This window comes from Corylus avellana, chromosome 6 (genome assembly GCF_965113065.1).
Source record: "Corylus avellana chromosome 6, dhCorAvel1.hap1.2, whole genome shotgun sequence".
Lineage (NCBI taxonomy): Eukaryota > Viridiplantae > Streptophyta > Magnoliopsida > Fagales > Betulaceae > Corylus > Corylus avellana.
In genome coordinates, this window is record NC_142495.1 from 23,744,001 (window position 1) to 23,759,899 (window position 15,899).

The following is a 15,899-nucleotide window of genomic DNA, read 5'->3' on the forward strand; positions in this document are numbered from 1 at the left end:
AGGACTTAAGAGTGACATCTAGCATTATTTTTTAAAAGAAAAAAAAATATATATAAACAACTTTAGTGGTGAAGGAATTAGCTCGTTGTGGCGTTGCTTATACCAATAATTTATTTTATTTAGATAAATATATGAGAAATGAATAAATTCATTATTGAATACGTGCAATCATCACATATAAATTTTACAGATTTAATAATGAATTTGCAAAAGAGATGGAATAAAAAAATATAAATGTGTAACACTATTCTTTTATTTGTTTTCAATCTAAAAAGAAATAATATAAATAAAATAGATCATCATCAAACCACAAAAAGTCTAAAGTAATATTATCATTCTGGATGCTTCTAACTTTAGTCTATGTTGATTATATTTAAAATACATGATAAGTATACGCAGGCCATGATTCAGAAAATCCCGGGAAAAAAAAAAGAGGAAGGGAAGATGGAAGAAGTGACCCCTATTCGATGCACGTGGCAGTAAATATAAAATGGGAAAAGTTTTCTCGACAACCAAACAAATAATATCCCACCACAGACACACAGCCCAAAATAAAACTACAGCAAATCCGACCAATCATTTTAGCTCCAATTTCTACCGAAGACTGAACTTTCGTCCCTCCGCAATCCCCCAGCTATGGCGGACCGTGATCTCTCCTCACCTCTTCTCTCTTCCCAGCCCTCCGATTCCTCCCACCTAATCATCACCGTTCAAGACTCTGACTCTTGCAATCAATGTAGCAACAACAACAACAATCGTAATCATCAAAACGGTCGAAGTTCTCACGACAACAGCATAAACCCATTTGAGTTTCTCGGGTCTAAGGGGCTGGACGTGCCCGGACCGGCCACGGTGGACCCATTCCGCAACGGGTCTCCGAGGATCGACGGGTTGTACGAGTGGGTGAAGATATTGGTTTGCTTGCCAATTGCAGTGGCGAGGCTCGTGCTCTTCGGGGTGTGCTTAGTGATGGGGTTTCTGGCGACGAAGGTGGCTCTACAGGGCTGGAAGGACAGGCAGAGCCCCATGCCCAGGTGGAGGTCCAGGATCATGTGGGTAACCAGGATTTGCGCCAGGCTTATTCTCTTCTCTTTTGGGTATGTTGGTATTCTGGGTTTTTTTTTCTTTTCGTTTGGATTTTGGTTATGCTCTGTTTTTCGTTTGGTTGGTGGAAAACTGGAGGAAAACACAGGAAAGTTGGGATTTTAAAATTCTAGTGTATAGATTGTTGATGAGAAAAATGGAGGAAAAGACAGAGAAATTAAGATTTTGAGTTTGTAGTGATATGGAAAATCCAAATATTCGAATTCAACCAAGTCGAGATTTTAAGTTTCTGGAATTAGACCAAAACCAAATACTTCTATTAGGGTTTAGCTTATATTTGTAGTGGAGTTCTTCTTTCTATCTCCTGTGAAGTTGATTATGCTTTTATTTGGGTTCTCAGATACTGGAATTTCTTTTTGTATGTTGTGTTTTTGTTGCCTGCAGCTATCATTGGATAAGACGGAAAGGAAAACCTGCTCCGAGGGAGACTGCTCCAATAGTTGTATCTAATCATGTGTCATACGTCGAACCCATCTTCTATTTCTATGAGTTGTTCCCCACCATCGTCGCAGCTGACTCCCATGATTCCATACCTTTTGTTGGAACTATTATCAGAGCGATGCAGGCAATTTCATTTCCATAATCAGTGAAATAAGCTGATCAAATTAGTTCCATTGAATTGGATTCAATAGTCGTGGTTTTGAAGTTCTTTTATGTTCTCAGGTGATATATGTTAATAGGTTCTCACCGTCATCAAGGAAGAATGCTGTCAATGAGATAAAGGTATAAAGCTTCTATAATTTTTACTGTCTTATCTCTATTTGGTTTATGTGTCATTAGTGATTGCCCGTCTCTCTCAATGTTTTATGTGTTGATTTTTTTTTTCTTGATATTGTTCACTTGCTTTCAAAGACCATGTTTCCTTTTCTTTTCCTTTTTTGACAAAATGACATCTAATAGTTATTTGATTATACCCTATCATATTTTGGAAAGCACATATCGATCGGGAGCTGTATCCCTTTTCACATCTTTCAACACATCGTAAAGTTCCTATTCCTTAATTAGTAGTGTATGAGTTGAAGCATTTGCTTTTGAGATCCATTTGTGGATGAATGCAAATAATTACTATTAATTTCTCTACAATGCTTCACTTCTCTGATTAAGTGGTAGTGAAACTTGTCAGTCATTTTCATTCTCAATAGCGCTTAATTAGAAACCGTTATTTAGAAACAGAAGCACTTGCATACTAAATCCGATTTTGAAATCTCTTTAACCCTTTAGAAATTAACATTCAAATGATTTTTATCAATTTATTAGCTATTTGATACAGAAATGTGCTTTCAAGGATCTGAATACAGAGAAAGGCTTCTTCGGGTAGATTTCCTCGATTACTATTATTTCCTGAGGGAACCACAACTAATGGAGGGGTCCTTATTTCATTCCAACTTGGCGCATTCATCCCTGGCTACCCAATCCAACCTGTAATTGTCCGGTATCCTTACGTACACTTTGACCAATCATGGTAGGGCACTTTTCTTATGTGAAATTCATTTTGGTGCTCTCTCTAATGTAACATACTAGCCTTGTGTAATGTGGTATACCATTTCGCATAGGGGGAATATCTCTTTGGGAAAGCTCATGTTTAGAATGTTCACACAGTTTCACAATTTTATGGAGGTATGTTGTGCTGCTGGATTTGATATATTGGGTGCTACATTACCTAGTTCTGCAAACTCTTGTATAAGTTTGAAATTAATCTGAGACATTTATTTTGACCTGAACAGGTAGAATACCTTCCTGTTGTTTCACCACTCAATAATCAAAAAGAAAGTGCTGTCCATTTGGCTCAGAGGGTGAGTATCTGTTTATAATTGATTTATTTCTGCTGTGCTCTCAAACTGTCAGATATACTTTTATAGTTTTTTTAAAAAACAATTGCAAGCACATAATGAATCTATTGTGCTGTCTTACTATAAATTTTTCATGTTTGAACTTCTGCACAAGGGTGTCCTGTCAGTTGACTTTTTGGGGTTAATTTTTTGGTACTTTAAATATATACGTGTCTGTGTGATGAAGGCCTTGTGGGTTTTCAAAGCATGTTAAATGTAGCAATTGTACTTGATTTAACTTTTTTTAAGCTTTTTAGTTGAATTTGTTCTTATTAGAGTTCCTTTACCTTACACATATTAATTTTCTCTGTTTGATTGCTCATAACTTTACTAGGAGAAGTATATTTTCACTCGGTCGTTTTTTGTGCTTAGTGCATTCTCATTTGAATTTAAAATACAGGAGTTAGATATTTCTTTTGTCATATTTTTTTTTTCCTTTTTCAGTATTTTTTCGGTAGTTCTGAGTTGCAGGCACAGACATGGATGTATGTAAAGTAGCGTGGACAGCTTGAATTTAGGATCTTAAATTGAAGCATGTAAATGAATGCATAACAGTATCCACTATGGAATTTTGCAGCTTTGTAGGATGACTTCTCTTGAATGTTTTTCTTTTTCACATCATGCCATAGATTGATTGTAGATTATTACTAACAACCGACACATATGGACTTATGCAGACAAGCCATGCTATTGCAACTGAGCTTAATGTTATACAAACCTCTCATTCCTATGGGGACTTGATGCTTGTTATGAAAGCATCACAATCAAGACAGGTTTGCGTTTCTTGCTTAATTTTTACGTCCATTACAATCCATCTTGCGTATTGGTGCCCTTTATGATCTTTATACTTGTTTTTTAAGGAACAATTTTGGAAAGTGGATGATTACAGATTAATATCATATTTATTATTGCAAGTGAACTTTAAATTTGAAATGCACAGTTAAATCTGAAATAATATGCTTATTTGTTTGGAGGTCTAGAATGAAGTGCTAGGCTGGAGGTTTTAGTTGGAATGAAAAATGTAGAGAATTCAATTATATATATATCCCCGGGCCGAACTACCCCTATGCTTGGGGGGCCGAACTACCCCTATGCTTGGGGGGCTTCATTCCCCCCACGCCTCAAAATATTCTTCAATTTTTTTTTTGTTAAAAAATACCCTTATAATTATTTTAAAATCAAATTTTTACCCCCTACTATCCTTTTTTTTTTTGTTAATTCATCCCCCCACATCTAAAATTCTGGGTCCGTCCGTGCATTTATCCATGTTAATAGAAAGTGATTCAATTGAAGAATCTACTAAGGGGACCTTTCATATTGGTGAGAGCTGTGAAATGAAATCTTGAATGATTTTAAATATATCAAGATGTAGTATGCATGACATCTTTTACAGTTGAGTATCCTTTACTTTTTGTTTGAGAGCTATATTAAGCCTTGAGATCCTCCGTGATCTATTGTACTTGTTCTAGAGTTGCGGGTCTCACATTGAGTCATGCTCCTTAGCTGATGAGATTGCTGCAGCGTTAAGGGATAAGAAGACAAGATTTGCTAAATTTTCTGTAAACTGTGGGGCAACAAGAAAACATGATATGTAATATTTTTTTAATCAATGTTGAAATGTTTTAATGAAAGAACTAATAATAATTATTAGATTTGCTCTAAAGGTTTATTGTAATTTTGGCATACAACTAATGCCAACAACTCAAATTGACTCCCAAAAGCCTCAAATCAACAGTGAAATGCTGCGGTTTGACTGCCCCATTCCTTCTTCAATTCTGCTCTACTAGAGTCATATCCTCGAAGTCATTTGACAATCATGTTGTTTGCTGCTGTGACACTTGTTCATTTTGGCCTCTGCATTGACAATCTGTCCTTATTTGTGCATGTATTTACAACTTTGTGAAATGAAGTTTGTGGTAGGTAGAGTCGAACATTAGCCTTCTGTTTAGCTCTTACACAGTGATAAAGGACAGATCAATGGATAATTACAAGATTCCCTCTATTTATTTGCAGATCTCGATATTAGTTGCTTTTTTAATGGGTTTGAGGGTTTATGATCTTTCTGACTGAATTTTAAGCTTTGCTTGTTATTAGTGAAACTCAACAATACTAGTGTTTGGCACTCATGTATCATTGCCATGCTATTTGCAGGAGAAGCCCTCGAGTTACATGGTTGAAATGGCTAGGGTGGAATCAGTGAGTCTTCACACTGAATTGCCTCACTTGGAATCATTTCTTGTGTTATAAATGTTAGCAATATATATATATATATATATATATATATATATATATATATGACGCATCCTTGTATTTATAAGTTAATTCTTTATAAAGTTTTCCCCTTTTGTCTACTTGGTCAAGAATTTTTTTTTTTTTGTTCTTTCCCTTTTTCCCTTCCTCATAATTAATCACATGAAGACAACCGTTTTTTTTTTTTTTTAACATTCATGACTCTGGCCAACTGTACATATAGCTCTGATAATCTGTCTACTTATATAACTATTTGGTACAGAGGAGTGAGTTTCTTTGAAACAGTACCCTTTGGTCGTTTGCTTCATGGCATAGAACTTTTTTACCAGTATTCAATTACATGTTTTCCATTTAAGTATTCTGAATAATTGCATAATGGCATTTACTTCTAGTTTCTGCTACTCAAGCTCATAGAAGGCAGTTCTTCCTGTAAAACTATTCATCAGTGAGATTGCTGACGTTACCACTTTTTTGGGAGATAATGTACCAGTTTTGTTTATATATATATATATATATGTGCCTGCTTTATTTGAAGGAAAGGTAAAGTAGATTCCTCTCTTCATTTTGCAGTTATTCCATATAAGCAGCTTGGAAGCTGTGGACTTCCTGGATAAATTTCTGTCAATGGACCCAGACCCAAGGTATTATTGAAGTATTTTCTTACAAAGATTTGGAAAGTTGTTTCTTAGTTTTTTCTTTTTGGGTGAATGGTATGCACAAATTGTGTTTTTTTTCTTTTTTTTTTTTTTTTTTTTTTTTGTATTAAGTTATTATTGTTAACTAGCTTATAACCCGCGCTATGCGCGGGATTCTTCATTATAATTTAATTTTAAAATTTAAACACATCATTTTTCATTATAAGTTAAAAAGACGTATAAAAATATATCTCACCTCTTTAAATAAAAAAATAAAATTAAACTTTTGTTCCTATAAGTATGTATGATTTAAAATGAATAGTATAAAGAAAAAAAATTAGCAAGAAGAATACATGGATTATAATATAGTTAACGCAACTAATGACGCTAATTAATGACTGGTTTTTTAAGAAAAAACCGGTTTTTTAAGAAAAAACCGGTTTTTTATATATATATATATATGACGTCTTTTTTTTTTTTTTTTTTTTTTTGAGAATCCTAAGTATATTAATATACATATTAAATTGAGTAAAACTAATACATAATAATTTGATTTATATTATTTGTTTCCTTATTTGATTCGGACATTAATAATACTTAATTTATTGAATAATTTATATATGGAAAACTCTTGAAATATAATTAACGCAATTAATGACCAATTTTTTAAGAAAAAACCGGTTAAAAAATTGTCTTAAAAAACCAGTTTAGTCTTTAAAAAATATGGGTTCACGCCACATGTCACAATTTTAAGGCACTTCTGAAAGGGGTTTCATCTTTTATATATATGTCAACAACATCAATTATTCATGCAAAGAATCATATAGCTTTTATATATATATAAGTCAACAACATCAATTATTCATGCAAAGAATCATATAGCTTTTATATATATATATATATATATAAAAGCTATATGATTCTTTGCATGAATAATTGATGTTGTTGACTTTGCTCTCATTTTTTGTTTTCAAGTTTAAATTCAAACATTTGGCTGTTTTGCATGTTACCAACTTGTGTGCAGGTCATTAATTAGGCCATGTATTCTTTTGGATTGAAGTAAAGCATATCACTTATGATGGCTTTTTTAGTTGTCCTTTTAAAATCTTTTTCATTTCCTAAATACTGATGCTCTATTGGTCATCCCCTTCCCCCCCCCCCCCCCCCCCCCCCCCAGCCTAAAAAAGGAAATTATTTCCCTTTATCGTTTTTTGGTGGAAAGGGAAAAAGGGGGGGGAGGGTGGGTTGTGTTGAATTTTATTAAACTTCCTACTGTGTATGACATGACATTTTTAGGTAAGGAGTCTGACCTGCAGTTCAGATATTTTCTTGTTTTTCCTTTTTATTGTTATTTTTACTCTCCCCCTCTTCTTATGAACTTTTAATGCTGATTGGAATTTTTTCATTAAAAACTAAATATTATTACTTTTTTTCTGATTCAAGATATTCATATTGAACTTGATATCTTTTGTTTGTGTGAAAGTGTTGTTTGAAAGTTTATGTTTATGTGAAAGAGTGCAGTTATCCTTTTTGTTTCTTATGTTGTTAAAATGTAATGCATCGCATTGTTAGTACAGAATCCTTGATGCTCTGGGTTTTTTGTTGTCTTCATCAAACCATTTGTTGACTTTATGTGAGGAAATCTCGGCAAAAAATTTCTTCCTATCTAGAATTGTTCTCAAGTTACATCTGCATTGCATGCAGTGGTGCACTGTGTAGCAATTCTTTAATATGCATAAGTTAATAAATTAACAATATGCTAACTTCAAGTATAGCTCAATCAGTTAAGGTTTACAGTTCATGAAGTGGAGGTTATTAAGTTCGAATGTCCCCTTCTTCAATTTTTAAACAAAAAAAAAAAGAAAAAGAAAAAGAGGGGGATATGGTGAAATTGGTAGATGCTATGGACTTAATTGGATTAAGCCTTGGTATAGAAACCTACCAAGTGATAACTTTCAAATTTAGAGGAAGCTTGGAATTAAAAATGGGCAATCCTAAGCCAAATTCTGTTTTTCGAAAACAAATAAAACAAATAGGGAAAAGTTCACATACTCCCCTCAAATTACTACCCAATTGTCAACGCCCCCCCCCCCTCCCTCCAAAATCCTCTCTCCCTCTCTCTTTCTCTTGATAAAAAAGTTTTCCAAAACTTCTAAACAATTCGGGGGAAAAAGAAGAAGCCAATCAATAGGAAAAAAAAGCCATCCCCAAACACCTGGAGGTGGCTTTGCCACCCCTTTCTTTTTCTTCTCTCTATTTTTATAGTTTTTTTTTCTTCGAATTTATAGAGTATTTTTGTCTTTTGAAAAAAAGAAATTATGGCTAACAATTTTTAGTAGTTTGGGGAAGACATTGACAAAATCAATAGTTGAAGAGTGACTTTGACAATCTAGTGGTAGTTTGATGGGAGTATATAAACTTTTTCCAAACAAATTTAAGGGTTCATAAAGCGAGAATAGAAAATGATAGGTTCAGAGACTCAATGGAAGGGATCCTAACGATTGGGGTTGACTTCGTTCCGTTATTTTTTTTTTTTAATTTTTTGACATGTCCACACAAGAGGGGGAGTGAGGATTCGAACTAGTGACCTCCGCTTCATGAGGCGTAGTCTCCAGCCGATTGAGCTACCTCTTAGGGACACTTCGTTCCGTTATTAAAGTTATCCTTCTATCAAAACTACATTATATATATACACAAACATATGGTTATCCTTCATCCTTTTTGTATACACCCATTGGGGCCAATTACTTATTAAAAATATAAAATATAAACTGACAATATGCGTAATGTGAAGTGTCATAAATGTTTTATGGCAAATAAACCTCATACTTGTGATGCTGTATTAAGTGCCAATCAAGATATTCCAAATGCAAGAAGATCACTTTCAGATAACCCATTATATTTCTCACTATTTAATCTTGTTTGCAGTGGTCGTGTTAAATTCTATGACTTCTTGAGGGTTCATAGACTCAAGGCTTGTTCTCTTTCTGAAGAGGTTAGTTATCCAAATAATCTTTTTTCTTCCCTGTAACATAGGAATGTTTAGCTATAGACTAATGCCTTTTTGTGATCATTGGCACTTTCTTGCCATGGGAACTTTGAAGTAAAAGATGTTCAAAGCAGAATTCTTCATATGAATGTGATTTTGATATAATGGATGAGCTGACCTCATGAGGATTGATGCTTCCAGTTGTCACATTGTACTACAAAATCATTTTCTTTAGAATGATTATATTACGTTTTAGTTTCTAATACTGGTCATTACTTCAGTAGGAGGTTGTCAATGGATTTGATAACTGTTCTATTGGTCAACACTTAGGGTTTCCTTACACCCTCCTTCTGTCTGGACCATTTCCCGTTGGAATTACTTAGTATAGCATTAAGGAGTCTTTCTTTTTTAGGCAAGAATAAGTGTTTACCTTGGGGAAAAAGATGACAGTGGTTGGCGTATAAATTCAGTTTTATTGCTTGTTTCATAGTAAATAGTAAAAAACTTAACAAAGACCATGTTGACCTTGCTGAACAGTAAATTCGTCTATTTTTACAACACTGTTGTTTAAATGTATCCTTGTACAACTCCATGCAGCACAAGCATTAATCACAACCGATTAGGGTCAGCTAGAAGAACCCTTTTCCTCAAATGTTTACTTATATTAATAAAATTGTTTTACTTTTTTACATCTCTCCTTTATAATGAGTATTTTTTTTGGATTATAGATATTTTTGTTCATTGATGTAGAGAAGAGTGGAACGATCACATTCAAGCAGGTAATCCTCCCTCTCAACTCTCTCTTCCATCTAACTTATTCAAAAACAAAAAAAACTAATAAGCCTCCCTCTCAACTCTCTCTTCCATCTAACTTATTCAAAAACAAAAAAAAACTAATAAGCCTCTCTTCCATCTAGGCTTTTACACCCTTGAGGGCTTGTTTGAGCGTTCAACCTTTAATACTTATTTCTTGTTTCAAGCCTATGTAAGCAGAGCTAGGTTCAGACGCATGCACATGAACATACAAAATCATCATTTGATCAGAGCTAGATTTTTAAAAATTTAGATTTATTACTTTAGTTACTTATTATGGCTAGTGCAATTCCACAAGTTAAATGTCAGCGGTATTTTTTGTTCTTGTTTCTGGGCTGAAACCTCTTATATTGTACACTTTGGTTCCAGTTATGCTCGTTTTCATGTTATTTGATTGTATTTGATTCTATTATTTGTTCCTTGCAGTTCTTATATGGATCGGCACATGTCATGAAGCAGCCATTATTCAGGCAAGCCTGTGAATTAGCCTTTGCTGAAAGCAAGGCTGGAGAAAATGATTACATATTAGAAGATGAAGTACTCTGCTCTTCCCTTCTTTTTCCTTTCTTATTTTCCTCCTTGTACATATGTTTGGTTGAATTCTGACTTGCACATTCTCGGTTTTCAATTGCTTTTTGGATCAGTTGGGAGATTCCCTTAGACCTGCAATCCCAGACTTGAATGTAGATGAGGTGAGTAATACCCCAACCTATCCATTTTATTAGGCTCTCCCACCCCCCCGCGCCCAATCCTATGTGGCATTATCCCCACAACCTTTGCACATACCAAATGTTGTGGGGATCATGCCACATAGGAAGGATTGGGGCGATAGGGGGTGATGTATAGCATTACTCGTTGCATAAATATAATTTAAAGAAATATGTTTCCATTTTGTACATAAATTGTTTTAGCTGTGTCATTTATAACATGGCCCCAACTTGGCCATGCTGGTTACTTGCAGGTCCATGGGCTGTTCAATTTATTTGATTCCGATAACGATGGGAAGATCAGTAAGGATGATTTTGATTCCTGCCTAAGAAGGAATCCTCTGCTGATAGCATTTTTCTTACCTGGTTTTCTGCACGAGGGCTTGTCAGAAGCTAGTGATAGGATGCTGGAGGAGGTAGTTTCATGAATGAGTTTTCCATGCTTTTGTAGTTTAGATCTTTTACCCCACTTATTGTTGGTTTTTGCTTTGGGGGTGGGAGTGGGGGTAGTTACCATGAGATTAGTATCCGGGGGGATTTAATATTTCTAATCTTGCCCCTGTAAAATGCTCATAGGTCTGTTTCCATTCACTTTGGGTTTTTATTTTTTTGGTTCTTTTTGCAAGTCAATTCAGTTTGGGTATTAATCTGTATTGTGTACTGACGTTACATAATTAGTTTGAGAATCACACATATTGTGCTTAAACTGGTCAAACTCCATTCCTGGTTATCTTATACATGGAAAGTGATAAATGGTTCGGGTTTTCATGAAAGGGTGAAGCATTGAAGAAATGGAAAGTCATAAATGGGTGTTGAATAGAATTAAACACTTAAAAGAAATAGAGCTTTTAAGTCAACAAAAAGCTTTTTATAAAAGTTTTTGCGTTTTGTCCATTTTTAAGCTTTTTAGACTCTTAAAAACGCTTTTAATATTTTTATTAAACGAGTATTTTTTTTTAAATGAATTTTTTAAGTGTTAAAATACTTTTAAGCTCTTTAAATGCAATTTTAAATTTGTCCTTTCTCATTGTTATTTATATTAAAAAAAAAAAATTCACTATGATGATGAACCCTATTCTTAAAAAGGAGTACGGCAATCTGGCTTCTTCCTAGGTGTCTGCTTCCTAGGACAATAAACGTGAAATGACAGCCCCCCACCTAAGAGGGCATCCCATCATCATAGACCTCATCTACTCTTTTATATATATAATGACTTAAACGTGAAATGACACCCCTAAAAGGGCATCCCATCATCATGGACCTCATCTACTCTTTTATATATATATATATATATATATATATATATATAATGACTTAAACGTGAAAACGTGAAGTGACACCCTCTTTCTCTTTTTCTTTTTCTATACTCAGCTTTTTCCCTACCTTTTTACACCTCTTTTTTTTTTCTTTTTTTTTTTTACATTAATTTTTTTATTAATATTTAAATAAAAATTTTTCCAAACAAAAAATTTTAAACTTCTATTTATTTTATATCACATCAATCACTTACAAACTAAAAATCACCTGCCCAATCCATTATCAAATGGGTTAAAAGAGATTTAGTTGCCTCATGTAATAATTTCTAGCTTCATTATAATCATGCAACCACATCCACTCAAAACTATATATCATGACAAGTGTAAGAGGGCATATATTTGCATTGTTGAAATTTATATGGGCGTACCCCAAACGTTGTTGTGGCACCCGCCATCGTTCATTTTGATTTTTTGCAACATGTCTCTTTTATCACAACACTTTCGGCTCTTTTTTGTAGTCTTTCTGGTCCACCAAAAATTTTTAATTCAAATTTGAACCTCAAAAAAATTCGATTTTGATAGTTCTGTGACCCACCGCCTCAAATGGTTGTCGTACAACTATATCTTAGTCTCTTTAAACTCCTTTATAAATTGATCGTGAGTTGTGAGCTAAATTAAAATAAATTTCTTTTGGCAATACGTAAACCATCCACCATCAACCGCTACAATCACCTTTACGGACTTTCTCTTCCCTCAATGAAGCTTTATTTTTGCAATTATGTTGGTCGTTTGAATTTATTTTAACTTATTTATATATAAAATACAGAAGCACATTGCACACACATAGTGAGAGCATTGTTTGAATTATGACGGTTGGTAATGTTGTAAAAACAACCTTAGCATATACAGTAGTGATTGTGACGTTACATATGACTGAATGTACATGTCAGACGTGGTTTCCCTTATTAAGGAGAGGGCCCCAACCAACCAATTAACAGGCCATGCCTACCTGTTTTTCAATTTATTTGCATGGAAACAATTAATACATCTACAACTTAAAAAGTTCTTTCCAGGAAATTTCAGCCATATATAATTTTTCTCAAGTAGCCATAATAATAATAATTAAATGGAAAAGTCGTACCTAAGAGTAGGGGTGTCAAAAATTATTAAGAAATCAGAGCCGTATATAATTTTTATCATTATGACGACCTGTTGTCATAGGGATCTATCTAAATTAGAGTCTTCTAGTTACTTTGTAAGAGAATAATTTCTATGAGAACCTAATATAAATAAATTAGGTATTTTGAGACAGAGTTTTCCTTCAAACTGGATGAAAAAAGTTCTTTCAATCTAGTTTATAAAAATAATGTGTCATTTTCCACGTGAGAAATACATATTATTTAAATAACATGTGAGAAGCACATGTGGATCGACATGTTGCACAACGTGGACCTTAAGGATGTTCCACACATGACGTGGCACAATTTAGGGTTGGCTTGTGGTGAAATCTAAGGTTGACACATGGCATTATTTTACTACGTGTATCAGAATTATGCACAAGACCCCAATCTAGAAAGATATCTAGCGCTCACATCACGGTTCATTCTCAAGCCTAAAATCTATCATTTTCATATTCAAAAACCTCCTTTAAGTTATTTCTTATCATTTCTAAGAAATATTGTTTTCATTTGAGTGGTTAGGATTTTCTAAATTTTGTTTATTACCTTTTTATTTTTCTTGGGTATCATCACATATGTGTAAGGGTGACATTGGCAGCGTCATACACTTAATTCTAGATTTTTTTTTGTGTCACTTTTGTGTCCCTCGAAAACTGAAGTGGCTTTTAAAATTATCATTTGATCAAAATTCAATAATGATCAATCACAAGTCTAATGGTGATTTTAAGAGTCACATCATGCTTGGAGGAATACAAGAGGGACATGTAGCATTATTCTCAAAATATAGTGTTAAATATGCTTGGATGCCACATGAGAGTAATGTTAAAAGTCTCTCTTGTGTCAATTTTATGTCACTCCAAGAATGATGTGGATTGGGCTTGTAATTGATCATTATTGAATTTTGATCGATTGTGATTTTAAAAGTCACCTCATTCTTAGAATGATACAAAAGGGACACAAAAAATGACTTCTATAATTACTCGCCACAAGGTAGTTGATTCCACCCACCAAACATGGTGTTATGAATTACTATAAAATTATTTACAAACTGATCGATCTAGTAATTTATAATTGGTAAAATAGTTAAGCAAAAATATAGCTTATAAATTTCTCTCAAGTATTTTTTACTATTATGGATTGTCACATCAATTTGTAAATAACTTTATAGTAAAATTATAGTGCCCTTTTTTTTTAAAAAAAATTATAGTACCTTAAGCATTTTTCATTCTAAAAGCTATAGGTTTGTCGATAAGACATTTTAGTATACTATTTTCTTGTTGTGAATTTTTATTCTTATTGTACCTTTAGTATGAGTTGGGAGTTTATTCAAGTTTCTACCTTGTGTTCAATTATCATGTAACATTTTTTTTTTCTTGAGGTGCCGCAATTTTTACTGCACTACAACTCTCTTATTAATTAATGTGGTAATCCACATTTTATAGAAATTGGTGTCAAAAGGATTGCTGCGTAACAATTCATATTTTAGTGTAAAGTAGTAAGTACCACATAGGCTGTCACATTTATTTGTAAATGTGATAAGTATCATGTAGGCTACCACGTTATAATTCACATTTTAGTAGCCGACTAATAAGTACCATGTAAACTATTGCGACGTCAATGTAATAATTTGTAAAAAGTTACTCATCAAAATATCATATATCATGTAGGCTACCACATTAGCCGGATCTATATATGATGGATGAAGATTTGTAGGCTGAAATTTTCAAATTGTATTGAATAACAACTACTAGAAGCAAGAATATCCTTTAAATTTTTCTGCTTACCAACTAGGTTAAGATCTACTACAAACTGCATTAATTTATGAGGAATTAATGTACAAGCACGGTTCAGATCAATTGTGAAGTCGACCTGAGTAATGTTAGGTACGACATTTTCATCAGAAAAGAAAAATGATTTTCTTTCACAATGATCGAAGGGGAGATCGGACAACTCATTGGAGTGGTCGCCACAAAAATGTAAAGGAAAAACATTTTAATCCACATAAAAATGTGGTATATAGCATAACTCAATGGTCCCTCCTCTCGTATAAGCCTATGATTTGTAAGAAATCTATAATTATACAAATTAGTCTAATAAAATAACACGTGCGTGTCTTTTTAGCCGGTGAAAAACACGTATTTTTTTAATAACATGTGTTTTTTCACATGTTTTTTTAATTATATTAATAAAAAATAAAATAAAATATGTGCTTATTACATATTTTAAGAGACGCGTGTCATTTTATTCAACTGGTTTGTATGACTTTCTTGCAAATCAGTTTGTAGAAATCCTGAAATTTCTGTCGGTCCATACATAGGCGAGAGACAAAGAGTGCTAATCCAACACGTGTGCTTTTTAGTCATATTTTCATGGGCACCACACCACTGCTGCCACGTGATGTTCACATGTTATTGTTTTCTTATCTTTTTTGTTGCTTTAATTTCACTCTTGGCTATGAAAAATAAATCTGTAATCACTGGCCTCATATTTACGAGATCATGCGACCCCTTTTGGAACATTCTCTGAAAGAGAATTAACTTCTGTTAGTGTTAGGGTATAAATTTCACTATGGGTCTCTAAAGCTACAAAAAGTTCATAATAACTCAGCTACTTCAAATATTTTAATAGATTATTTCTTGACCACTACTTGAATGTGTTAACCACTATATGAACGTGGAAAGACAATTATCTCTCAACCTACTGAATGAATGTAGAACAACTATATGAAAAACGGTTACTTAAAACCTTGTAAAAGGAATGCAATGTATCCAATAATGGGGATGGGTCAATTCCTCGCAAAAACTCTTAACTCATTGCATATTCCAACTCCAGACAGTAATGCTAACTTAAGCATCAGAGTTTTTCGTTCTTCGGACCAACTGATCTTTTGACAAAACACCTCATAGACAAAATACTCATTGATAAAAGCACGGGAGGCACCGTCTTGATTGGTTTGTGAGACTTCGACGTACGGGGTTCGAAGGTGGGTGAAGAGTTTAGAGGTGGGTGGTGGGCGTTGGGTTAGAATAAATAGAAAAGTCAATGGGATGGACTCTCTATATCGTTATTGGTCCAAATTCACTATATAACTTATTCTTTTAGCCTAATTAAGCTGATTTATCATGAAAGTTGTGATAA

The 15,899-nt window shown here is 33.6% G+C and overlaps 1 protein-coding gene across 2 annotated transcripts; it reads left to right on the forward strand.

The window, feature by feature from the left end:
- The first annotated feature begins 442 nt into the window (after positions 1-442).
- Positions 443-11,035, forward strand: LOC132186360 (calcineurin B subunit-like protein). Of its 2 annotated transcripts, none has more exons than XM_088517095.1 (14): positions 443-1,097; positions 1,489-1,669; positions 1,768-1,827; positions 2,403-2,566; positions 2,658-2,721; positions 2,829-2,897; positions 3,611-3,706; positions 5,085-5,129; positions 5,754-5,824; positions 8,747-8,813; positions 9,536-9,586; positions 10,047-10,090; positions 10,234-10,312; positions 10,582-11,035. In XM_088517095.1, the coding sequence occupies exons 1-14, from the start codon at positions 637-639 to the stop codon at positions 10,753-10,755; spliced, it is 1,626 nt and encodes a 541-aa protein (XP_088373221.1). In that variant the 5' UTR covers positions 443-636; the 3' UTR covers positions 10,756-11,035. The 2 variants fall into 2 exon arrangements, with proteins under 2 accessions (XP_088373221.1, XP_088373220.1); XM_088517094.1 differs by having other exon boundaries at positions 445-1,097; positions 10,047-10,157; positions 10,265-10,312.
- The last annotated feature ends 4,864 nt before the right edge of the window (positions 11,036-15,899 follow it).